At 38.6% G+C, this 27,924-nt stretch overlaps 1 protein-coding gene across 4 annotated transcripts; it reads left to right on the top strand.

Annotated features, from left to right (window-relative positions):
* On the top strand, nucleotides 1-27,924 carry LOC124172223 (zinc finger protein 569-like). 4 transcript variants are annotated; one of them, XM_046551642.1, is made up of 8 exons: nucleotides 1-341; nucleotides 445-582; nucleotides 954-1,121; nucleotides 2,614-2,733; nucleotides 4,810-4,941; nucleotides 9,354-9,491; nucleotides 12,974-13,046; nucleotides 23,732-27,924. In XM_046551642.1, exons 1-8 carry the CDS (start codon nucleotides 174-176, stop codon nucleotides 25,444-25,446), a joined length of 2,652 nt encoding a protein of 883 aa, XP_046407598.1. In that variant the 5' UTR covers nucleotides 1-173; the 3' UTR covers nucleotides 25,447-27,924. The 4 variants fall into 4 exon arrangements, with proteins under 4 accessions (XP_046407598.1, XP_046407599.1, XP_046407600.1 ...); XM_046551643.1 differs by having other exon boundaries at nucleotides 9,366-9,491; XM_046551644.1 differs by lacking the exon at nucleotides 4,810-4,941.

A 27,924-nucleotide genomic window follows, 5' to 3' on the forward strand; every position in this document is an offset into this window, starting at 1 on the left:
CCTTAAAGATTTGATTTACTGCAGTGGAGTCTACGAAAAGGTTGACTCTTTCTTCCGATCTGACCATCTACATAATCTGCTGTTCATACCCGAGTCAACCTTAATGATCTCTGTCAGTGTTGAGTGGATGATTGAGCCGATTTAAAGATTGAATGAAATATTGAAGTGAAGAAATGAGTCGTACCATCGGGATTTTCACGGATTCGATAGAAAGGAATTCAGAGAGGGACGTGTGCAGACTTTGTAGAAAGAATCATTATTATTTTTGCAACTTATTCACTTCGACTGTAGAATACGAAATAAGTGTGAAGCATGCCCTACACGATTTAGTCGGTTTACAAGTAAGTGCCACGTTTCATCTTTTAGATTTCTCGTTTTCGTAATGTTTGCTTTATATCTTTTATGCCCGTATGTCTCTAACGTATTGCTTGATTGCTTTCTTAGGTTGATGAGGGAGATGGCCTTCCCACCACCATTTGTTCACTTTGTTTGGAAAAGCTCAAGGATTTCAGTATTTTCAAAAAGATTTGCTTAGAATCGGACACAGAACTGAGGAAAATATCACCGAGAGATAACTGCGGGGTGAGTAGTTTTCATATTTTCCCAATAGAATACCGGTTCAATGATAAGCTCAGGAGAGTTAGAAGTGGCAATATTTGGTTATTGTTGACGGCAGTAAGAAATATAGGAAGATTATTATTTGCGGATCCTAATAGATTTGTTCCAATCCGTGTGGCAAAAGGGCCACTCCTCTGCATGTGGATAGTCCGCACTCTTGTGTAAGCTTCCATTAATGTCAAGGAAACCTTATCCGTGCATGTAGCGAGGACCGTCCTCATCCATGAGAAATGAGCGGAAGACATTAAACCCAATGTTTTATTAAGATTAGGAGCCTCCCTAATTTGTTGAATCAGATGGAGTTCATTTGTTTAATAGTGTATATTTCTCTGCAGGGTATCAAAGGAGAGGGTGCAGCTGAAGATGAGCCAGGATCTTCTTCAGAGACAAAGGACTGTATTCGACATGTATCCGAAGAAACTTCACAGATCCCATGCTCAGTTCAAGTGACTGAAATATATATTCCTGTGCCAGAGTGTGAACCACCCTTGGACAATATGATGGTAAGTTTTATTATCATATAGGTATAGAGTTGAAAGACCTTCAGTTGTACAAATTCCTCTGCTGAATGTCAGTCGTTGCGGTAAATACAGTTGAGAACTTCAAATCCGGAAATCTTGGGACCAAAGGGTTTCTGGATTTCTGGTCTTCAGTTCGCAGAAAAAGTAGTACTCTTCTTTTTTTTTGGGAATTTTAATGCCATATATGTCAAAACAAGACTGATGCTTCTGCAGCATGAACTATAAGTGCTTAATACTGGATGAGAATGAGCAATAAGTACATCTTTTTCTTTGTGGTCAATAGCTTTCGTCGATAGCATTCGCTGGAACGCATTGCGATATATGTTGATGCTTTCCTTAGTCATTCAGTAAATCAGCAAATGCTTTAATGTTTTGTTAATTAATGAATTTATAAATGTGGTCAGGCTTTTGTGCTCAATATTTTAGATTCCTACGTGTGTCCCCGCCTAGGTTGTTAGTGTATGTTCATTGCTATGCTAACTTCCTATTCGTCCCAGAACAAGGCTCAGAGAACGCTGCTACATGGTGGCAAGTTGAAACACTCAAGTCGAGTATTTTGTGGACTAAGTCAAAAAAACTGTCCGTGCAATTTTTGGAAACAATACAAAAGTGACTCATTAGATCATGAATACCTTTACCTTTAGGATTACACTGTATGTCCAAATTATGAAAATCTAATTTCATTTTGAAATCTTTTTAATTTTCATAATCTTGCAAATGTGCATGAGGGAGTTAAAAGCATTGGCGATAAATATCTATAAAAAATAAGTGAAAGGATGGTTAAATATTGCAGTAGCTGAATGTTAATATTCAGGAGTTTGATATGTGAGGCACAAGAATCTCATGAGTATATTGGCCTGCTTGAATGGTTTTAAGAAAAGAGTTTTTATTATTATAGGGATTATAATTATCATCATTAAAATTGTTATTATTATTATTATTATTTGGGATGGAACGATCCAGGATTTTTCTCGGAACAGGATTCAGATTGGATCCTTGATTTTCGGAGCAGAATTTTTCAGATCGGATATTTTCGGATCAAAATGCATTTTCAAGTTCCTGATGCTGAAATTCCCCCGATGATTGTTCAATCTCTTGGGAAGGGTCACACCCAGCGCCAGTCCTATTTTGCCTTTTCTATTTTCCACGGCTGTAATTCTCCGATGTAACCTGTGCGAGAACTTTCAAATAATACAGTTCATGAGTAGGACAAGTATCCCATGCGACGGTACATTTGATGATAGAATTGGAACTCTTTCCACCCTTATTGGGGCGTTGCGTTCACTGCAGCTATTATTTAAAATTTTGGATCCAGATCCGATGTCTTCTGTGACTTTGGATCCGATGTATCCCATGAAGGGCAATATCCGTGGTATCCAAGGTATCCGATCCGACCATCCCTAATTATTATTGGATATATGCTTTGTTATTATTATTTTGCATTTAATGGGTGACATCTATAATTCTCTTCAAGTTTAATATGAAAGGGGAGAACAAAGACCGACTTGGTGAAGGGAATTATCCTGTGATGTACCCACCAAATACAGCCGAAAATTCGGATAATGCCCCAGACCCATTGGCCACTGATGATTTGGTAAGTGCTCTCTTGGCTATTTTAGCACAGTTATGGTAATATACAAATTCATTCTGTTGTGGAATTTTCCCAACACCTTTCAGCAGGAACTCGAAACATTTTCCCTCGCTTGATTTAACACAGACATCATATATTTCATGAGATTTTCGAGAGGTACAAATCAATATCCCCCTTCATGCCTCCAAATTGTACCCTCTTTGTTGAAACTCATTTCTCATTTGTTATTTAATCGAGCATGTAGATGGCACATGTCTCAAATTTGTGAACCTTGCAGACGTGTCTACTCATTGGTATTCAAAGGTGGAAACATCAAATTGAAATTGTGAAATATCATGTGAGTAATTTCTGGATCTTAAGAAAAGTTGAAAGCCTCTAATGAGATGTATAGAATCCGTGATAAGGAAGAGAAAACAGTGGATTAATATGAATGATGAAAGAATAGGGTAGTTTCCTTCATCAAAGAAAAGGAAAGGAATTGATTGTGATTTGTTACCGACCATTAGTGTATTCATAATATACAAAATATTTGGTTTTTGAAATCCCAGTTCTGAAAAATGGCAATGGTCTATTTTAACTGCATTTGAAAAAGGCCAGATTGGCACCCATGCCATGCCACTCCACATGAAGTCACAGGGACCTAGTTTATATGAAAGTAGTCAGGAGTTTTACATCGTCTGAGATTACCAATGTGTGTATGAGGCAAAGCGCTCAGGGAAACGTCTCTTAATAATCACCTGTTAAAACTGCCAATGGTCGGAAAGCTTCCTTCGTTTTATAGGGGAATAATAATAATCCTTATTTAAACCAAGCACTACCAGCTAGCAGGGTACTCTGCTACTGCATCGTATCAGCGCTCAAAGCATAGCCCCAAGGTCACCTCTCATGGCGATATTGGGAACCAGAATGATATCACACGGGGTTTTCCCAGCATTCATACTTAGCCGTCGCATTTTTGCACACTTGAATATTTTCACTTTTCATTTCATCGCAAAAAATAGATATCATCATTAAAAAATCTAAAAGAGTGAAAAACGTACTCCAGGAGTAATAATCTTTCGATTTTGGTGATTAAAAACTAATAGGAAACCACCCTATTGCTGACAGTAGAGGTGAGTGGTGAGCTACAACATATCAATCTTCGGACGGCTGGCTATTAATTAATAATCTTGGTTGATTGCGGAATGATATTTGGAGGAGGCGACCTACGGCTTAGGTCATTTGTGCTATGTGGGAACGATAGATAAGGAAGGGTGGAGAGAAACCTGGCGTCGGCATTAGCCTGCTCTTAACGAAAAACCACAGCTTAACGTCCCATCCAACGAACAGAGTGTTGACCTTATAACTATACTCACCTTCCATTTTTAACTTTGGTGTTCCTTAGGGTATAGAAACACACTTAATCATGAAATAACATGCACAAAATCACTTTTACACTTTTGTATTTCAAACATCATAAAGATAGAGTAATTGTGCTCAATTTACAATTGTGCATTATAATAAGTAGAATGCATAACTTCCCTTTCTATTCTAATGGGATTTTGCCTCTTCTCCTTTTCCTTGTGTATTTATAATGATGATTTGAGTTCCACTTATGGAGTTTGAGTTATTAGATTAAATCAGAAGGAATAATAACTTCATTGGCCAAATATTTTTGGTTAAGTTATGGTTTTCTACAGAGGCGCCAGAATTGTTCACGAGGGCTTATTTAATTTCTACTGAAATCCTGTAATTCAAGTTTTGTGCATGATCAATTTTGTTTCTTTTTACCTGTGGTGTAACTAGGTATATGCTTTGGGATGGATGAAGGGTTCTGGGGTGTGAACCCCCCTAGGCAATGGGGGGTCCCGGGAAATTTTTGAAAATGCCATGCCTGGGAATATATTTTACATAATTTTGGCACTTCAAATTTAATGCGGATGCAGTTATTTTATGTCAAAACTAGACAATAGTTTTCAATGTTTTTTTATATTTCACTGAGGCTTTGGGGAGATCTATCCCCTCATCCCCCCATAGTTACACCAAAGCTTGTAACAATTGATTAAAATGTTTATCAATGACTATTTCTCTTTCCATTAGGGTGATTTTGGAACATACAGGTCCTCTCCTTTTAAAGAAGATCAAATCAGTGATAATGAAGGTGGATGTGTGCACAGTGATTTTACTGATGCCATCCCAATCAAACTGGTGAATGAAGCATCCTCCGATCAGGTTATACTATTTATGAACTATTTATTGTAAGTTGAACTTGAAATGCATCTATACTTTATTGCCATCATATGTCAGCAATCCTAAAATTGGTTTTATACAGCCCTCAATTGCTCTCGGCTATCTGCATTTCTTTCCATTTATACGGTCTTCTTCTCTTGTACACACTTAATAATCTGATGCATGGAACACATTCAGAAGCATTACTTTCCCCTCTTACAGCACACGTGTCCTTTTCTTTTTGGGATTTTCTTTTTTAGGTCATCATTTTTAAGAGAATTCCTTTATCTCCTGTTCTCTGCTCTTCCTTGGTACTCACTCTGTCGACCCCTTATATCTTCAACATTCTTCAGGAGCAACACATTTTGAATGCCTCCTCTCTTTACTTTTCTGTAGCTGTCAATTTTGAAGCCTTGCTGCCGTTTATAAATATGCTCCGTATGTAGTGTGTGGTGCATCGTATCCTTACTTCTGGATTTGTATTCTCAGCTGTGAGTATATTCTTCTTTTTTGTAGAACGCTCTCTGTGTCCATGATATTCTACTGACCGTTCCTTTCTCCCTTCATGCATCACTAAAAGCTAATCTCAATGCTGCATAATTTGTCTCATTGTAAGGATATGAGACCTTTCAAGAGACAATGAGTGTTGAAACTGTGGTCGATAGTGGAGAGATATATTTAAATGTGTAAATTATCATTTGTTATTTATATTTTATCACAGGTGTATTGCATTCCCACCATGTTGAAATCATACACTTGAAAGCACTGTCTGATACCTTTTGAGCAAATAAATTGTGAAGGATTCAGTCATTTCCAGTCAAACTGATGGTGTTTTAGTGAAACAGACATTATAGAATTTGTATTTACTACATCTCTAGGATGCACGGTTTATTAACTGTGCATTTAAAGTAATACAAATCTTCACATTTCCCCATTGTATTTATTCAAATTTTATCTAATAAGGAGTTAATCTTCGGATTTCTCTTTTTCATTAACTCAGAATGTCCTACCATTATATCTAAACTGCCCTAGTTATTTTACTAACCAAAGCGTTTGATGTTATTTAACTGAATTATAACCCAAAATATACTAAATTCTACGTTATAGACCATTTTTACATTTATTGCATCTATTTCATTACCTATTTGCTCTGGAATCTTATGCATAGTGTTAGATAGATAGATTAGTTTATGCGGTGAGGGATCAGCTCCCAGGGCACTTAGACCTATAGGTCCATTGTGCTAACCACCGATAATGGATCACCCATAGAGGCCAATGTCCTTAACGAAGGACAAAAGGTCCCCAATGGGAAGATCTCTTACTTCCTTGGGCTCTATAAAAGGTGAGCCCAGGTGTCTATATCGAGTCCTCATGATTGCGGGACACTCGCATATTAGATGAGTTGTTGTTTCCTCTTCCATCTCACACCATCTACACCTATCAGAGTCTGCTATCCCCAGCAGGTGCATATGTCTCATTACGTGATAGTGACACGTAAGCAGGCCTACTACCATCCGCACTTGACTTCTGTTCATAAGAAGAAGTCTTCTCTCGAGTCTAGGAGAGATCTCTCCTATAAGGGTTTTTGCCTGACGTAAACCCGGTGTTTCTCGCCAGATCTTTAAGTGTTGGGTTGATCCCCACACTTTGATTGCAGCCATCCCCATTGATGGGGCAACTGGCACAATTGGTTCTGGGCCAATTGGATTCTGTTCAGCGCCGGCCTTTGCCAGTTCATCTGCCTTCTCGTTTGCGGTGATACCTGAATGTCCCGGTACCCAGAAAAGTTCTATTTTGCAACGGCTGCCCAAAATATTGAGAGCCTTGTAGCATTCAGCCAATAGTTTAGATCTGCACCAAGGTGAGTTCAGGGCTTTTAGAGCAGCCTGACTGTCAGTGCATATATGGATTGGTCTCTTGTAGAGACCTGTCTCCTCAATGGCGTGCACACAGGTTAGGATAGCAAAGATTTCTGCCTGAAACACTGTGGCATATCTTCCTAGGGGAACATGTATGCTCCTAGGGGGGGAATGGCTGTAAACGCCTGCCCCTGCTTTCCCTTCTTTCATGGAGCCATCGGTGAACCACACTTGGGCACCATTATGAAGGGTTTTCCCCTCTTCTTTTGCCCAGCATTCCCTGTTTGGGAAATGGGTTTTAAAAAGAGGCGGTGAAGAATTGAACGTCGCCATCATGGAATCCGACCCCATCTCAAAAATGGTGCTAGACTCCCTCAGTCCCGTCCACAGTTGTCTGTGTCCAGAGAAATTTCAACTGTTGTACCACATGCCTAGATTTCTCAATCTGTATAACGTGGCTGTTGCATGAACCACTGCTTCCACATAAAGTGGGGGAAGGTTCAGCAGAGTTTCCATCGCCAAGGTTGGAGTCGTCCTCATTGCTCCTGTAATGCCCATACAGGCCATTCTTTGTAGGTGGTTAAGCTTGTTCCTAACAGTAATTTGTTTGGTCTTTTTCCACCATACAATTGAGCAGTGGAGGAAACTAGGTTTCACCACTACATTGTATAGCCAGCTAAAGGCTCTGGGTTGAAGGCCCCATGATTTACCAAGGGCTCTTCTACATGTCCATAATGAGGCACATGCTTTTTTGAGTTTGCTATCTATGTGCTCTCTCCAGTTGAGCTTGGAATCTAGGGTGACTCCAAGATATTTGACCGATGAGGACGGTGTTAGTCTCTTTCCCAAGAGGTAAGGGGAAGTAAATCCCTCTCTCTTCCTTTTCTTAGTGAAGAGAACAAGATTGGTCTTCTCTGGATTAACAGAGAGTCCTGTTTCGGAACACCACTGGGCTTTTTTGTCCAGGGCTTTCTGCAAAAGCTCACATACTGTGTCTAGGAATCTGCCTGAAACTAAGATCACGATATCATCAGCATATCCTTGTGTGAATACACCGGTATTGTGGAGGTTTGACAGCAGACTGTCGACTACCATATTCCATATTAATGGGGACAACACCCCACCCTGTGGACATCCTCTTGTCACAGTCACCGTCAGCGAGCTCCCTCCAAGACGGGCGGTAACAGTTCTTTGCTCAAGCATGTATCTAATCCATCTCACAATATGTGTATGGATTCCATGCCTGTCCGCTGCCAGGCAGATTTGTTCAAAGGATGTATTGTTGAAGGCTCCTTCTATATCTAGAAACGCTCCAAACCCATACAAACCATGTTCCAGTACATTCTCTATCCTACAGACTAGGTTGTGGAGTGCAGTTTCCACAGACCTGCCCTTCTGGTAGGCGTGCTGATGTGGATGCAAAGGATGGTCCCTAAGGGGACCATTTCTGATATATCTATGCGTAGTGTTACCCACACACAAGTTTTTGTTATGAGTGAGGTTATATCTGGAGTTTTACAACTACGGAAACTATTGCTCAGGGGATCATCGCATGGCTTTTGCTAGGTAATGTAAATAAGAGGTATTAGGTAATTAGTGAAGTGGTAAATTCAAAAAAACCTAATTTTAAAATATTAAAATTACTAACTTTTGGTTCAGCTAACAGCATCCAGATTCTAGAACTCTCTACCGCTATGTATTAAAACAACTTGTTCACTTCAATCATTTAAAGAAAGGCTTTACTCCCATTTGAAATCCAGGGCTAAGGTTAGTTTATCATCTTCATTTTACGATGCTATCAAAACTTTCTGTAAATTAATTTACACAAATGTGTGATCCTAATTATCTTTGTTAGAACCTATATTTTTTTGTTATTTGATATTGAATATGTCACCATTTTTGTCTGAAAGTTTACAGCTTGTTAAGCCTTGCAATGATCCTAAATAATCATGAAAGCTGAACAATGACTTTGTATCGCTGCTGTTATATTTTTGTCAAAATGCTATTTATTTTTTTAAATATTTAGTTGGAGCATGATATGCATCTTGTGTTTATTAGCTGTCACAGGTTCTACCTGAAGCATAATAAAAGTATTCATTCATTTATGGATTTCCTTGAGGCTGCTTGCAAGGTAGTATGAAGAATGCATCCATAAAAATCAAGCTTCAATTTTATTCCTGTGACAAATTCTCAAAAGTATTTATATATTTCTGTATTTCAAAAATTAACACATTCAATATGGGCCTGATTTTCATTCAAGTCGTCAAATCAGCCATTTAAATAAGAAAGAAAATTAGAGGGAGGTTTCCGCTCCATAACTTCCATCAAATACTGCTTTATACAAACGCCACTCATTCTTCGAAAGAGGAAAGCTTGCTAAACGCTATACACGCAAACGGAAGATACAAGTGGATTTTAGTCATGTATGGAGGCGGAGAAAGGGCTCCCGGCCCGACTGGCAGTGCACATCAATTGACGTTCCCCGTATCTCAGCTTAGATGGGACCACGTCAATTGACGTGCTCCGCAGTGAATGTGTTAATGATGATGCTTGCAGATTCTCTTGCAGGCCCAGCCCTCTACTGCTTCCCATGGTAAGGAGATGGAAGTCGAGAGCTCAGGAGCCATGGTGACAGACCTCAAGTGGAACCTGATTGGTGCCAAGAAGGAACCATCTCCCAAGGAGAATACCAAGGTATGTATGGAATTCCTGTAATCCAATGAAATTAATAGATGAAGGATAGACTTGGTGTTAAATCTCAATATGTTTTCATTATCATACATGATCGAAAATTGTTCTTTCTACACAGCATTTTAGCCACCCACTCGATTCAAAGGTACTATAGTGGATTTTGGTTAATTGGGACATATCAGTACTTGTGCACTTTGCCCCAACTAAGCGAACTATCCTGTGTATGGGATAAAAAAATGTTGAAATGATGGAAAGAAGACTAAAGAATGTTTATAATTATAGGAAAATCCAGGGGGGGCACGGGGGCACGTTCCCCCCCCAGAACCTTAAAAAATATGGAAGATTTTAATAAAGCCCTATTATCATTGCGTTTATTTTGTATTACAGGGTATCCTTGTGCCCTCCCCAGAACAAAATCCTGGATACGGCCTTGCTTTCCCCCCCCCCCAAAAAGAAATCCTGGATTGGCCCCTGTTTATAATGCAACTCAAGTTTATGAAACAATTAATTTGATAAATAAATAAGCGAGTTTAGTTAATTTATTATCATGTTTAAGAATTACAACAATTTAGCTAAAAATATATTTTTCACATCCTCGGGCGATACTGAATGAGTGTCATTTACTAAGTCCTATTAAAGAAAAGTTCTATCCTCTTGCGGAGAGTATAACAACAAGAGCTTTCAAAACAGGGCAAGAATAGGAACATTTGTGAAATATAAGAGTAAATCAAAGGAGGAAAATATAAAAAAATAGAATTTTGAAAACAAAATATTTTAATTTAGTCGCTAGTATAGTCTACGTTGCCGACTCTTGGCCCAATAAAGCGACATGCAGTGCCAATTAAGCGGAGAATACTCTGGGATAATCCTCTTCTGGGTTCTATTCTGCAAGATCTGCCCCAATAAAGAGGCTGCCACAAGTAACCGTTGGAGCCATTAAAACGAAATCTTCTGTAATAAGTGAAATAAGTGTTCTTATCTCAAAATAAGCTACACAGCATGAAGTGAAAAAGTTAAAAAATAAGTTGATGAAAGTGAAAAGCATTTTGTTTGCTTTAATTTGAATTATGTATTATTGTATTTTGTTAATAATTGTTTGAATTTATAGTGAAATATCAACTTCAATTATTTATTGAATTGTTTTCCTAATTCTTTTAAAAATGTAAAAGGATGCTTCAGCCCATTCAGGCTAGGTTAGGTTTCAGTAAAATAATTTACAAAAAGTGATGTTTTTTGTCCATAGAAACATGGTAAACGATGTAAAATCATGATTCAGCCCAAGAAAAGTGAAAAGTCATTGTGGATTTTGTCACCCGGGGATTTTGTCATCAGGCGTTTTGTCAGCAGGGGATTTTGTCTCCAGGCCTTATATCAATGGGGGTTCTGCGCCGGGCCTTATGTTCGTAACACAAGAGAAGGAGAAGGAAGCCTTTTCCCCCTTCTGTTTGCCTTTTTTTGAATCGGTCTAAGTCCCTCAAAGGGTTTCAACCACTGAAGTCCTTTTGCTTGTTTCATCAGCTCCTAGGTTAGTAGATGATAAAAATTCCTGCTAACCAGATTTTGTATTCTATATATTGAGGAGCATTTTCATCAAGCGGATTTCTTGAATATATGTATATAGTCCATGCCAAACTCTTGGAGACTAACACTGAGACTGTTGGTTGCATTTTCTTATTAAGCATGTCGTCGTAAAGATAATGTATTCTATTGAATGCTCTTTTAATGGAATTGTCCAACCGGATTTTGACAGTAACAGAAAAATCAAAGTTATATTTGAAAAATTGAAACATTAATACAATGTGGCCCAAATATTTTTCTTTAGGCTAACCAAGTTTCAAAATTTTAATGCAAATTCTTATAGGCTTTCATCACATCCATTGATTGCACTCAAGGCAAATACATAGTTTGTAATCCTACTTACCATAAAATATTACAAGATTTGGTGCCATGAGAGGAAAACTGTTGTCGTCCTACTCGAATTTTCTCATAGAATCAGATGTTGTCATTGTGGTAATCGCAAAACCTTATTGTTTTGCATTTATGTTCTCTGCAAAAGCACGCTGTCTCAAACCTAGAATTACTAAAATATGCTACTGTGTTTCTATTGTAGATTCCAGCCTTGAGGAATCACACTTTCAAAGTAAACGTATAATTTGATAAAAAGCAAGCATTTGATTTTAGTGCAATCATAACATCTGATTAGTTATCAAAGTTAAACTTGAGCCTACTAGATATGTATCTGCATAGTAATCACATTTAAGAAATTCACTTGAAAAAAACAGATTCACAATTATATGATTAGTATAAACTCTGTGAAATACGAATTTTAATAATAAACAATCTGCTTATCCGATTAGCCGTTGATACCCTTTGGAGGAATCTGGAAAAATTCCACAAAATCAAAAAAATACACTGCACTGTCAGATGATCATAGATTTACTACTCAATGTCGATAACTACTACTGTATTTGGGTGACAGTACATCAACATTGTTCATGATAATACGCATAGCATTGGTAATATGTTGCCAGTAGACATCTTGTATTGATGGTACTCGATTTCTGGCTAAATCGATCGAAGTCAGTTGGTTGATAGTTGTAAGACATGGGTGTTAGTTCCAAAATGGCCTTCAGGAATAGGAAAACTCAAGACTGATGACTTGAACTGCTGGTGGAAATACTCATCTCCAGCAACTTTAAGAAGTCATAAATTTATATAATTTATATTATTACGATCTTTTTTATATCATGTCCTTTGGATATCATTCTAGAGCCTCCAAATGGATGTCTTTGTAGTGACCCTCATTGGATGTCATCTGAATGACATCCAAAGGATGTCCATAAGAGACTTCTGTATGTCAAATGGAAGTCCATTGGACATCTTGCAGTGGCTGGGTTGTGACCTTGGTGTCAACTGAGGTCTTGTAAACTATTAATCAAGAGTGTTTACATAAAAGTGCATTTTTGTCCAGTTATTACTTGGACAAAAATCGATGTCATTTTGTTTTATTTGTACAGATTTTTACTTTGTTGACAGTGATGTTTTTTCCAAAAATATTGCCTCGTTTCAAAATTATGCCTTCACTTTTTCTCGCAAATGAATAATGACTTTTAATTTGTTGGTAATATATTATGAGCTCCTTTTCCTTCCTACTGGAAATTGAACTATATATGTTATTATAATTATAATTGTAATTCAGAGATGAAACTATCACCAATATAACCTTAGTTATGATAGGGTAGCATACGAAAAGAAATCACTGGCAGAGTTATCTAATAAATATAATATTACGATACAAATGTAATATTATTCAATGACCACTTCCTGGTTGAGAGTAGTGGGAAAATTTTGAACTTTATTTGTGTTGTAAGAAAGTTGTTTTGTTGAGAAAATACTTTGGAGGGCCTCAAAAATTTTGATGCAATACGTTTTATAAATTATTTGGTCGAGCCTTTCATAAAAATTCATAAATTTCTTACTTTCAGCCTGAATTTATGGAGGATGGGGAGCCAAATGAGGGAATCACTATGGCCCATGAGTCTACACCAGAAGCATTGGGTGAGTGCTCAGAAGGGAAATAAATACATGGAGGAATAGGGTGGTTTCCTATAATTTTTTTTATTTCCTTAATCGAGAGATTATTACTCCTGGAGTATGCATTTCACACTTATAGATTCTTAAATCACGATATCTATTTTTTTGCAATTAAATGAAAAGTGGAAATTTTCAAGCACGTGAAAATGCGACAGCTAAGAATGAATGCTGGGAAAAGCCCGTGTGATGTCATTCTGGTTCCTGCTGCTGCAAAGTGAGGTTACCTAAGGGCGAGGCTTAGAGCGCTGCTAGGCGCAGGCTGCCTATGCAGGCTGCTAGCAGGTAGAGCTTGGCTTAATTATGGATTAATAATACCTTATCAAACGAAGGAAACTTTCTAACAATAGCCAGTTTTAATAGGTGGTTATTAAGACATGTTACTCTGAGCTCTGTGCCTCATGCATGCAATGGTAATCTCAGATGATGTAAAACTCATATCTACTCGTATGGAAACTAGGTCCCTGTGACGTCTCGTGGAGTGGCATCGCATGGGCGCCAATCTGCCCTTTTTCATATGTGGTTAAAATTGACCATTGCCATTTGCATAAACTGGTATTTCTAAAACCAAATCATTTGTATATTATAAACACACTAATGGTGGGTAATGAATCGCAATCAATGCGTTTCTTTTTCTTTAATGAAGGAAACTACCCTATTGTCGTAAATGATTGAGGAGGATGACGCTAATGAAATAGAAATCCATCCACACTTTCTTTTTTTAGTTTGCTTGCCAATTGAAATTGGGAGAGAAGTTATCTTTTCAATGATTTTGTAATTATGTGGTTTTTTATAATGATTTTCCCAAGCAAAATATTGTTCTACTGATTTTTTTAGTATTTAACCTTTTCCCTACTAAATGCAAAAATATGCATCTGGACATTTCTTGACCGGGGAGACGAAAAGCCACAAATTTTGGTCGAAGATTTTCCTACACAGTTGAACGAATGCTGAATATATAAATTTCCTAGATCTTCCCCATTTATGATGGTCGTGGGTCTGCGATGTCTTTGCTTCGGGACCCAACACAGCATGGCATAGGCTTTACCCTTGAAATCCGAGAGCAGGTACCCAGACCCCTCGTCTTATATCACCCCTCTTAGTGGTGAGGGACTGCAGTCATGCAATTGTTCGTCCAGTCATGTCGCAAAATAAATATTTGTTCCCTTCTCAAAAAATATAAACTAAGAATTGAATTATTTGCTTTTTGAGCAGCGTTCACATTTTTTGAATGAAATTATATGGAAAATATTAACATACATCACGATTTTGGTATAAACATCAGCATGAAAATTGTTGCTGCATTAAAATTGTTGGTAGAGCTTTGTTCAAAATTCGATAATTCTCAGAATAAAACAAGGAATTCAATTGAAAGTCTGCAATTTACGTTCGAGCAACAGTTGTCCATGTAGCTAATTAATATAAATAGAGTATGATTGACTGCAAACCAATGCCGCTGGTAGGGTTATAAATTCCAAAAGAATGGAGCCCAGCTACCCTCTGGAGTCTAAGATATATCCTAGTCCCCACTAGGAAGGGTCGAAAAAGCTGAGCTTGAGTGAGCTGAGAGTGTGTGATTATCTGTGACACCCTTCGTAACAAAGGTCCAGCAAAAGTGCTCCGTACGGAGGGGACGGAAGAGTCTTTTTGAGACTCAGTACAGCAGTCATGCTGAGGGGGGAACTCCACCGTCTTGAAGGGGCTAACTACTTGGATCAGTGGCTAGGGAAATTTTCTTTATGGCTTATTGAAATGATGCTTTTTTTGCAGTGAAGATTGTTACTAAGATTTGTACGTCTTAATTGAGCTAAGGTTTTTACCATTAGGACTGGTTTATTGAAAAAATAGCATAAATAACCAGGATTGAGCACTTGGCTGAGAATCGAGTTTCCAAATGTAAATTACAGCGCTCATAAAAAAGGTTAACATAGAACCTGGTCAAATAAGTGCAAAAATTTGCTTCACATTTGGTCCAATTTAAATTATTTGGAAAATTAGGTAGAATTGTAAAACAAGCGCAATCATATTCACTTTTTTCCAGGGGTTGGCTATTGCGTTTTGTTTGGTTTAACAAATAAAAAGATTGTTTCTTTCATCGAAGAAAACGAAAGGTATTGATTGGGATTTATTAGTTTTTTTTAAGTAAGCAATATATGAGTCAACACAAAAGGAACCCGAAAAACAATCGCCTTTCAACTCACCGCGGAAGCGTCCTTATTAATTTTAAGGTCTCCTATTTTTTTCATCCTGAATAATCAGTTTATTTTCAACTTTGTCTCCATCATTGGAAAAGGGGAACACTAAGTTATTTTTCTAAATAGTTGCCCTGAGGATAATTACTTTTTGGCATTATTGTTACTGGCTTTTTATTTCTCGTGTTGTACTGCTCTCCCTGTATTTTTAACTGACGACTACTTCTTGCACTGGTCCGACTTTAATTTCTGTCCCCTTAGGTGTTTTTTGAGGAAGGGAAACAAAGTGGTATTCGCTTCGGCCTATGTCAGAGTGGTAAGTAGGGTGGTGTATGATATCCCAACCAAATTCATGGAATAGGGTGGTCGTTTGATATGACACATGTGAACGTGCACTGTCATGATGCAGACATACTCCTATGAGACTCATCTGGCAGAAACCGTGTCGTAACGGAGGACCTCTGACCCATTGTTCTGCACAGAGATGTAGCTACAGCCTTCATCAAGACATTTCTTTATCTCATGAAGAGTAATTCTCCGGTTATTGCATGCCATATTGTCAATTTAAGCTGCTGTTGATTCCCCACCCTGACTGCTCTGCTCACCATGGACGTTTTTCCATCCAATGGGAAACTCCTGTCCGCATTTCATCACATTTTTGATGTCTATACACTTCTCACCGTACACTACCATTAACTAGGGATTAACTGGTGCCATATCGCACCCAGTGCAGTGCTGAGCCAATACTCCTGCAATGCATTTAATATGTGAATTTTAGAGTACATTTCGGTGAACATGGTTAGTAGGTTTCCTAAATTATTCAGTAAGTTTGAATTGTTTTCATTGTATTGAGCTCATATGTATCATATTTTTTAAAGTGAAATATGTATGAATTTAAAAAAACTTTGGGTGCTGATGGGTTAAGCCGTGGGTCTAGGTTCATCGTACACCGTACACTTCCATTAACTAGGGATGAATGTCAATCGGGAAAATCTTTCATCGAGTGACTGAGCATAGTTTGCACTTGGTGGAGTCACGGTTGAGCCACAGGTTAGGCCGTGGGTCTAGGCTCGTCGTAAGGTGTCGGATTTCTGGCCACCAGTATGGGATGCAGCATAAAGGGGAAAAATAATTCTGCCCGTACTCGGAGTGGTGACAACTCCCCTGTTGGAGGGAGTAATTCCCTCAGAAAGTTGGGAGGATTGTGCTAGTGTCCAAACCACTCACTTTACATCACCAGGAATATGGGAGGGGACATGGTATAACAAATAAGGGATAGACTTATCCTCAACTAACTACACTCCTGGCACTAGCCTCGACAAAAAGAAAAAAAAACACTCCCAGTAAAAATAGCTGATTGCCTGCGGTAATCCTTGCGCTCATGTCTCCTCGGAATGACTCCCTGTGCCATTTCTCTCTCTGCCGCTCGGGATATACGTTCTGTCCACCGCCTGCTGTACCCTCCGCGTTCGGGGGTAGAATCCTATGAAGATAACAAAAAACTGTGAGTGCAGTAGCGTAAGGACAGGCAGCTGTCGCAGTGGGTGAGCTAAGTGGGAGCCCCATCCTTAAGTACAGCTATGTAGCTACTGAACGGGCTATGACCACATGGGTGATGCTACACTTTGGTGTAGGAACCAAGAAATGTAGCGCTGAAATAAAAAATGAAAAACCTTCGTAACTTTTCACTGGAAGTTTTGATTGTTACGACGCGTTTCAATGCTGAGGCATCATTTTTGAAGTTACCAAGGTTGTTTATTTTTCATTTCAACAAGGATTTTCACAAAGTCAAATCTGAATCGATTGATTTCAAATGCAGTGCTGTTGTCATATTCCACATGGTGACTTGGGGATTTGGAAATGGTGTTTTTGGAGACCTAACTTTTCAATATGCCCTCATAGCTCTTAGTTTTATCTGTCTCGCCACTGGTGGTACATGATTACTTGCATTTATTGTGCAGCTCAACCCTTATTTGTATTGCTTTTATCTTCAAATGTTTTAATTAGGGATGGTCGGATCGGATACCTCGGATCCAAATATCCGCGGATATTGCCCTTCATCGGATACATCGGATCCAAAGTCGCGGAAGACATCGGATCTGGATCCAAATTTTTGAGTAATAGCTTCTGTGAATGCAATGAATAAGGGTGGAAAGAGTTCCTATTATATCTTCAAAGGCGCCGTCGCATGCGATTCTTGTCCTAATCATGAACCGTTTTGTTTGAAAGCTTTCGCAGAGGTTACGTAGCAGAAATTCAGCCGTGGAAAATAAAAAAGGCAAAATACGACTGGCACATAGTGTGACTCTTCCCAAGAGATTGAACAATCATCGGGTGAATCTCAGCATCAGGAATTAGAAAATGCATTTGGATCCGAAAATATCCGATCCGAAAGATCTGGCTCCGAAAATCAAGGATCCGCCCATCCCTTCTTATTTGCATTGGTTTTATCTTCAAACGTTTTAATAGTTAATTGAAAACTCATTCAGGAGAAATTCGAAATTTCAGTATTAGAATGAGCAGTGGGGATCTTTTCAGGAAATGAGTTAGTGATTATAGTAAGTCAGGGGATTTGTATATTATATTTTAGCGAACAACCTGGAAAGCAGTCAATCTCATCCTCTTAAATAAGTCCAGGAAAGCTATTCGGGTTTCCAGCCGGGTGATCTTTCTCCATTCTGCTGACATTTCAGAACTCGAGTCGTGTTCCATCCACAGGGCAGATGGCTAGTGCAAGCTTGCAAGTCGGGGAGGCTGGTGTACCTAGGGCATACCCAGGAACACTTGAAACGATCGGCAAGTGCTTTGACGTAAGGGCTTTAAGAGTAAGCTATTACGCGAAAGAAGCGCTACAGTGTAGCATAGGTCAATTTCAGTTCATTTGGATAATGTTTCCAAAGAAAATGCTAGCTTGAAGTTCTTGATGCTGAAAAGTAAATAGTCTTGGTTGCATATCGATGTCTTTTACCAAAAATTGATCACTCCAACAGTGGCTATAGTAGCATCAGCAAAATCAATACATGTAATGGTGATTAGTATTAGCTACTTATATGGTCATTTAAGTATATGTACTGGGACTAGCCATGGTGATAACTTTTACGAAACCACCCACAATGCTTTTGAGCATTGTGGGTGACTCCGTGAAAGTTATCACCGTGGCTAGTCCCATTATCATCATCACTGGTCAATAATCCTAGGATTGGTTTGACGCAGCTCTCCACTCAGTTCTCCTATCAGCTAATCTTTTCACTCCTACGTATTTCTTCTCTTTCACATCTCTCTTTACTTGTTCCATATATTTTGTTCGAGGTCTTCCTTTTCCATTCTTGCCTTCCACCTGTCCTTCGACGATTGTCTTCATCAGGCCATCATGTCTCAAGATGTGGCCTATAAGGTTGTTCCGTCTTCTTATTAAGGTTTTCATGAGGCTTCTCTTCTCTCCTACCCTTCTTGGGACTTACTCGTTACTAACTCGGTCGATCCAGTATCCTTAAATAAGTCTAGAGCGAACACCTCTTCGTGTTCAAAGTTCAGGGGAGATTGACGCCTCAATAGCTTAACTGGCTAAAGCACTCGGCCGAATTTATTGAAGATATTGCATGTATATAATGCATGTAAAATAATTTCCATAGATCTGTAGTCAAAAATTTACCATTGTAATTGTTAGGAACTTCTTTACTCTGCAAAATATTGGTCGATAATGTAAGATAAAACTTGCAAAGAGTATAATTTGTCATATTCATAGGTATATTTTCTCTTATACATGATCAGACGAGTACAAGGGAAATTCTGGAAGGTGGATTTATGGTTACAAGTACTGGGGCTGAGTCTTTAAGGATATCCTGTAGGGCCAGGAAAGTAGGTAGTGTGCAGAATGGGTAGCAGTTTTTATCTGTGCGGGCTAATTTGGAATGTACGTTTTTTCTTGTTTTATTGTTTAAAAGTTTTACCGGGTACCCGCAGTGAAGAAAACCACCAAATCTATGAATTCTATTCCAAGCACCAGCAAAGCCACCCGCCCTCTTAAAAAATCCCAGTAAGTCGCTGCATTACTCCACCCTCACTGTGAAACTGTCCAAGATATAAAACGTGTAAGGTATTATCTCCACCCCTTTCCTCTTTTCTCCCCAAACTTAAGTGCCTCCCAATATTTCCCTCCATCGCTTGTACTTCCAACAACGTCATTTACAGTACACTCCCGATTATTCGGGATTACGATATGTAGAGACGGCACGAACAGTCGAAAAACACGGATAATCCAAACTTTTACTAAAATGTCTTGTAATGTTCATAATTTACGTAAAACAAACAACCTATTAGTATGTATGCGGCTATTTTGTTATTTAAGAATCCTTCCCAGACTAAGGTCTGTTCACTTTATCTTTGCGGGTGAGCTAGTGTGGCTTAACCGAGTTGGATTGAGAGGAGGGAAAGTTTATCTACACGTGACTTTCTCTCTTCCAATCAGCAGACAGTAGGCGTGGCCTAGCACTTCGGAATTTCAGTCGCTCTCAGACCTCCGTCGTGTCAACTTCGTGAATCTGCTAGCTTTGTTGCCAAATCTCGCGCGTTCTCTTGGTGCTCTTCGATTCTTCCATTTAAATCCAACTTATACTTACTGTCCCTTTCTTCCACTTCAATCCTTTTCCATCGCCTTTCCAAAAAAATTTTATTCACCTTTTGCATTCCCATCAGCACCGACTCCCTCCCTCCACCTATTCCCTCTCAGTACTTTTCCGATCCCTTTATTACCAAACCCTAACCCTTTTCCTCAGCTCCGTATTTACTTCTGGGTATTACAACCTATATAGTTTTGTATACCTCTGATTTAAAAGAGTAACATCCGAGCGTGTTTATTGAAGGCTCCGAAAGTGACTCCGAGAGTTAAGACACTGACGGGAGGGAAGATGAGGAGGTTGATTTATTAGCCACACCACTCCAGCAATAAGTTACAAAATAAATTATTTTATAAAATACCCGTCGTGCTACTTTTCTGCATTTTTTGTGCATCCTCATCCTCACGAAATCCATTGCAGTCCCCGTTTATCAGAATGTTACGCTTATGTATGCCTTTCACCAGCGGTCTCGCATTTAGCGGACAATATCCTGGCTTCTGATATGGGATTATCGTCAATCCCCTCTAAATAAGTAGCTATACATTGTATGCATTGTTTCGGCGCCGGGCCCAAAATATCTGTGGCCACGTATGAGTCACACCTTTTCAGTGGGACACTAGGGCGCCTGTGTACATTTGGCAACGTTAAGGTCGCTCCTGCTCTCTCTCTCTCGGTACTACCCCTTCCCCTTCAGCGAGGCCCTCCGATAGTGTCCGATCTCACGAAAGATGACCCGCAGAGATAAAATGAACAGATAATAGTTGAGAGCTTTCTTAATCACTTCTCGATCTTTTAGTTGTATTATTACTATAAATGTTGCATGTAATGCCTGGTTTCGAAAAGCACTCATCCGCGGCTGTGTACATAGGGATACAGAAACGTGATTTGCACAAATTCTTCAAAACCACTGCCCGACTTCGGAAACTACACTGTCAGTCACCACGCCGCGCCGTCGCATCCCGCTCAAGTTGCACCTGCTGCGCGATGAGTATCCGTGATCAAGGATCGCGGAGATGCTTGGAAAACAGGAACACAGAGCTTCCGCGAATGCAGTTGGCGCGTGACCGCTTCCGTTTTACGAAGGGAATTCTAACGGAAATAATGAGACTGGTGTATCCTAGCATTAATGCCGTAATTCCGATGATTTTGCGTCCGATTTAAAATAAAATGATCGTGGAAAAAATTTAGCGAGTGTGAAAAATCATGCACGGATAATCTTCAACCCCGATAAACCGTAGCCGGATAATCAGGAGTCTGCTGTACCTCCTTCATCGCAACATCTGCCCTGATATCTATGTTGGCGAATGCACCACCATCTAAACCCTAGCATAAATACCCGCACTTGTGGTCTGTCCCTTAATGACCTTTTTCCTGAATGTACAAAAGTATCAGTTATTGCCTCCCTCACCTCCACTGGCTCCGCCCTCAATCTCCACACCCTCGAACATTGCGTGCACTTGGCATCTTTAAGCCAATAGCTTCCCTGGGTTGAACATCTCATCCCTCTTTCCCTTGTCCAACACATTCCTTTCCTTCTCCCCATTTACACTCAGGTTGAGATTGAGTCCGAGCCTGTGAAAGCTCTGAGTTTTTTCCTTGTGAGTCTTTCTTTTTGCGTGCGTTTTTTTTCATGATAGTGACTCGCTTTTTAACCTATCAATTGACTATTTTCCAATTCGGCTAAGAGGACATTTCACTCACGTTAAAACGCTACAGGCGAGCGACAAACACACTGCAAATGCTCATGCATCAACCAAGCTAGGTGAACAGGAACCATGAAGAAGGGTACTCTCAGCAAACGGTGCTACAGGAAACCACTGCTCCTGCATTGAAGGAGTGACGCTCTTCGTTACTCACTGTAGGAAAAGGGTTGATCTTCATCGCTTGTAAAGCTAGAGCTCAAGGTCGCTTGGATGCGTGGTTTTCAAAACCAAGCCTTTCATGGAGCATTAATAATACGAATACAACCATGTTGACGCCGCTAAAAAGATGGCGAACTGGCAAAGAAAGCACTCAATAAGTCCGCGAAACACTCTTAAATAAGAGAATAACGTCATTAATAATAATGGATTGATTGTTTTACGTAAATTGCGAACATTAAAAGACTTTTCAGTGAACATTTGGATTATCCGTTTTTTCATTATCCGTTCCGTATCTCCCCATTGGCCTGATAATCAGAAGTGTACTGTAAATAATGTGGTCCCTGCAGAGGAGACAAAAAAGGCGGTCGCTTGCCGAGGTACCCATTACAGTAACATTAACGTGTTGTGCAATGTTCCCATGTCAAAGTAGAAAAAGCTCTGCCAATAAATTGGTAAAAACAACAAATATTTTTTTTCAATTTTTACCAACTTCAAGCTGTTGCAGTTTTGCCACTTCTTAAAAAAAATTCTCTCTTTTAATGTTTATTCTGTTATCCAGGGCTGAGATGAATCCAAACAACGAAATATCATTGAAAATAGTTCAACCATTTTCGAGTTATAAATGATGTAACTAGTGCAATGTTAGACTTTCTTTGATCCGTATTGGTATTTATTTATTTATGGATCAAATACAATGTATATGTATACTTAACCTCAGGAATTCTGGCTTCATTCTATGATAGCTCCATTATCCTCGTCCTTTCTCTGTTTTGTGCTCCTATCCCTTTCTTTCTCTCCCCCCTGATTTTTATGAAGAGTTTCTGGGTTCAAGGCCAAGACAGGCTACATTTTTACCCCATGATTTGTGGCTTTTTCCTTCCACAAAATCAATTTTATAGTTAGGAATAGGAGTCTTAGATTTCATGTTCGACTGAGGTAGTTTCCCAGCCAGCACATTATTAGTCATTGATGTAAGGTGAGAGGAAGAAATTAGGAAGGCGCTTATCAAGTAAGCTAGTTATGGGTTTCTTACGGCCAGGCCGACAAACGTCCAGAGTAATGACAAAATGGATGCCAAACTTTCAGCACTTCCTAAGGTGTTGTTTAGATTCCATTGTTTTTGAGCATTCATTAAGGGATGTATGCATAAGAATAATTTTTCCATTCTTGGCACTTCTATAATATGAGTAGAAACAACATCATACTGCCATCATTTGAAAATCATTCACATGTATGAACTGATAGCGAAACAACGGTCACAAGAAAAACACATAATTTCACAAGAATAGCGACGTAGAATAATATAAAAATGCCGGAAGGAATCTCTAGTACACATATTGTAGTCATCAGGTTTTCAAGGCATCAATTAAAATTCATAAATGTTAAATTGTATGGACCTTGAATAATTTCAGTTTTTCACGCACATACCAGACAATTTTTTATACATAAATGGATTTTAAACACGTAACTAAACCATTCTCTTTCATCAGATGCCGTGGTGTAGTGGTTAGAGTACAGATCAACAGATACATAGGTCGTGCGTTCGGTTCTCCCTGATGTTATTTTTTTCTTTCCACCGCTAGGATAAAGTATTTGTATTATGCTTTATATATGCACTACCCAGTCGCTTGCAGTTATTAATTTGTTTTCTATTTACGTGAAAATCTGTTATCAGTTGTTAAGCCCTTATGAAGACTCGCTTAATTTCACCGGTTACCTTTAAATTCATGTCGGGATGAGCAGCATAGCATGTGTAGTACCCTGTCCAGCCGCCTTTGGCGTTCCAACTGAAGCGACTTACGTTGCCTGAGGATATTTGACGTCATTCCTTACCTATTCTTCCCTAACATCCTACCCTTGCCTTGTATAAGCCTCATAGCTTACGATAAGCTACTTATCAATTTTTTCCGCAAGAAAACCTTAAGAAACGATTAACTCTCTTACTTTTTGTTATCTGGGTTAAATGTGTAATTCTTTTCTAGGGTTCTCGGCTGCCAAAGGAATGAGCATTGGAGCTACATCAACTTCATATCTGTCTGCGGAAGGAAATTTAATGAATCATTCGATTGATGGATGCATTGATCTCGAATCTCTGGTGACACAAATTGATCCCAAGGTTGGAGCATCCCATTTTGGAATAGAAAGAAATCTGATGGATGAAAACTTGGAAATATGTGGCGCTCTAGCTACTGAGAACATATCACGTTGCTCAATTCCTGTTGATAGACAATGTAAAACAAAATACATCGAATCACTTAAAAGAAAGGGAGGCGGAGCCACAATGATGGTTGTTGGGGATAGAGGTGGTCGTGATGCATCAAATACCACTCATAACCTTAGGTCAATCAGAATCAGAGGAAATGACACAAGTGGCTGTGAGATTGTCATGGGAGACAATGAAGAGGTAAACAATTGCTCGATCAAAAATCCTGAGAATAGTTGCAAGTCAAACGAAAATTCATATCATTGCTTCAACTGCAGAGATGTATTTAACAACAAAAATGACTTAATCAAACACATGAAAATTCATTTGAATGGTGATAATTTGCACGCTGAAGAGAAATCATCAGTGGGAGGAGATGTGTCTAGCAAAAACATTCTATTAAGTGGAAGTAGTTATAGTTCCTGTGAACCCACTACCTCTAAGACTTTTAATGGGCTGCCGAGAGAAAGACTGGGGCTGAGCAAAAAAGGGGATGGGCCTCTCAAGGAAACCACTGGCAGAAAAGAGGATGAGAAAAAAATGAGGCGAGTGACAAGAAGTTTTACTGTAGAAGAGAAATCAACTTCACAAAATTTATCCTCAAAGTCATCTTGCAATGAAAACCTTTGTAATCGCGTGGGTGTGAGAAGAAGAGAGGAGTCATATTCATGCAGCGTGTGCACTTTGTCCTTTCCTCAGAAAAAGAACCTCACCAAACACAAACGTATACACATGGCAGAGATATCTTATTCATGCAACGAGTGTCAGAAGTCTTTCTCAAGGAAGAGCCACTTAACAAGACATATAAGTACACACTCAGCAGGGAGACCTTATTGTTGCAACGAGTGTGAGAAGTCTTTCGTGATTAAGAGCTACTTAGTGAAGCATGTACGCATACACACGGGAGAAAGACCTTATTCGTGCTATCATTGTGAAAAGTCTTTCTCTGCAAAAACCTACTTAGTAGAACACATACGCATTCACACAGGAGAGAAGCCTTATACCTGCCATGTGTGCGGCAAGTCCTTCAAATGGAATCAAGATCGGGTTAAACACTTGCGAACACACACGGGAGAAAAACCTTATGAGTGCAGTATCTGCAAAAAATCTTTCACTGACGGAAGTAATTTCCGAATTCACATGCGAACTCACTCGGGAGAGAAACCCTACTCATGCAGAATCTGCAAACAATCTTTTGCCGCCAGTGGTAATCTCAAAAGTCACATACGGACACACACAGGGGAAAAGCCATTTAAATGCAACGTGTGCAGCCGGTCCTTCTCTCAAGGGGGTTCCCTGAAGGGTCACATGCGTGTACACACGGGAGAGAAACCATATTCGTGCCAAATCTGCAAAAAATCTTTCACTCAGAGTTCTTCTCTGTCCAATCACATGCGATTACACACCGGAGAGACACCTTATCAATGTGACATTTGTTGCAAGTCTTTTGGTACAAATGCTCACCTTAGCCGTCACATGGGTGTACATAAATGAGATTAATCATTTCTATACAGGGACTGCAGCAAGTACTTCACTGCAAGGAATGGCCTTGACCACTGCATGTGTGCACGTACAGTTGTGATACATAATTCATTCAGAGTAAGCACCAAGTTTTTCACTGTTAGTTCTAATCTCAACCGCCACATGAGCACTCACTAGTGATAAACAATATTCGTGCTACGTAAGTTTTATGGCTTTCCCCAAATGGGCCACCTTTGTGCACTTGACATGTTTGGTCATTGGAAAGATTATTCTTATAAATATCGAAGTTGTTCTAAATCAAGCGATTGCAAATCTGTAGTGAGAAGCCCAATACCTTATTCTTACCTTCGCAATGAAGAATGAATAATGATCAAGTACCTATTGGGAAGATGGGTCATCTCCCACGATACCATGGGAATCGTACCAAGTCGTTTTTTGTATTTTGCACTCAAGACAGTGAGTGGGATCAACAATGATTTTAGTGAAGCTCTTCAAAGACTAGCAAGTGAACCCAATATTTTGATATTTGCATTGAAAGTCAATATAAGCTGTCATTTCCCTGTGGTGAGGCTCAGTCATTGTACTTCTTTCCAACTGACGTTAAAGAGGTTAGTAGAATTATTGAAGAAATGAAGCGTAAAAATGCAATGGTTCATGATAAAAACAGTATCAATACTATTAATGTATATGATCGTATTGCACCGTTTTCTACTCACAGCAAACTTGAGTATGATAAAGTGTGAATTTCCAAAACAAACAGGTATTGCAGTGCCAATTTCCAAAATAGGTGATAAAACTTATGCTAGCAATTATATACCAATATCACTGTTCCCTGTCTTCTCAAAAGTCTTGGAAAAAATTAAAATTCAGTTTTTGGATTTCATAAACACTAATAACTACTTACCCCTGTGCAATTAGGATTGTGTGAAAGGTAAAAGTGCAGAAAATGGAATTTTAAAGCTTTGTTCTGCTATCCCTGATGCACTCAACAATATCTAGAAAGTTGCAGTTTTGTAATACGTAAACATTACGAAAGCTTGCATAGACGAGTCAGTGTTACTGAAACGATTATTGCAAGCTGGAATGAGTTGAGTCGTTACTAAATGGTTCCGGAGTAACTTCAGTGGATGAACCCAGGGTGAGAAAATACGTGACTTTTATGGACAAGAAACATCATTTTCTTCTGGAGTGCCGTGGAGATTCAATTTTAAAATAACTTCCCTTGTGGATATTACGGCTTTGGTTTTTATATAGCAAGATATGAGTGACATATATTTACAAAAATAGAATGTTATGGAACAAAATTTTAATTTTATTCATATAAATTTATATCAAGCAAATGAACAAAATATGTTACATTTAAATGAAAAATAAATTATTCGAAAAATAATCCCTTGAGATCGATCTTGGTGACTGTTCTTTTTCTTATGTAAAAAAAATTTCAATACTGGAATATTCAATGCTAAATAAACTTCCTTTGTGGATAATATGGCTTTGGTTTTTATATTGCACGATATGAGTGATATATATTTACAAAAACAAATGGAATGTGATGGAACAAATTTTTAAAACCATTCACAAAAATTTTTATCAAGCAAATGAACAAAATATGTTACATTTAAGTAAAAAAAATTATTCGAAAAAATGGAGCGTTTACTAAAGACGTCTCATGTGTGACATGAAAAAAACCTGTTCGACATGTTTAAAATTTAGCAAATTAACTTTGTGAGTTAATCTGGGATAACCATTAATGAAAATATTACCTGGAAATAATTTCTCAATAAACTGGAATTGGAAATGCGATTGATTTCAAGGAAATTCCTTATATTAAGATATTTATGTCCAAAAATAGGTTGATCTGTATTTTGTGCTCTAGTTGAATCAAGACTGCAGTATGGCATTTCTTGCTGGGAAGGAGCCTACCTTCCTCATATTAAGCCTTGGCAGATTGCCTAATGGAACTCATAAGGGCAGTGTAAAACTGAGCTCTCGTTGCCTCTTTTCCGAAAACATAATGTTTTACGACTAAAGTTTTTTTTTGCATTTAAGGTACTCATGACGTTTTATATTTTTGTGGGAAACAGAGCAAAAAAGATTGAATATGCTAGTAAACTCCGGTAAAAAATACGTCTCCATGAGGTTCGGGAACTGTTTGTATACCTAAGCCCCAAAAATGAAGCCTTCAAACATACATACACTTTCCTTGCACTGAAAGTGTTATGTTCCCACCCAGTTAAGATACATTGTGAAAACTATATGGCTTAGTTTCTTGCTAATTAAAGCATTTCCTATCCCAAGAGAATGAATATATTGAACAATTATTAAAAAGTTGTTGTGTAATCTTGTTAATTTTAATTTGTCATTTTTTTGTATTTTCATTGCGTAAAGTCATCATTTCTACAATTTACTCTGACCAACAAGAATGTACTGTAAATTGTAAATTTTATGAAATATGTACTCCTTTAGTTTGTTCTATGATAACTTGCCACA

This window comes from Ischnura elegans (genome assembly GCF_921293095.1).
Source record: "Ischnura elegans chromosome 13 unlocalized genomic scaffold, ioIscEleg1.1 SUPER_13_unloc_1, whole genome shotgun sequence".
In the NCBI taxonomy this organism is placed as follows: Eukaryota; Metazoa; Arthropoda; class Insecta; order Odonata; family Coenagrionidae; genus Ischnura; species Ischnura elegans.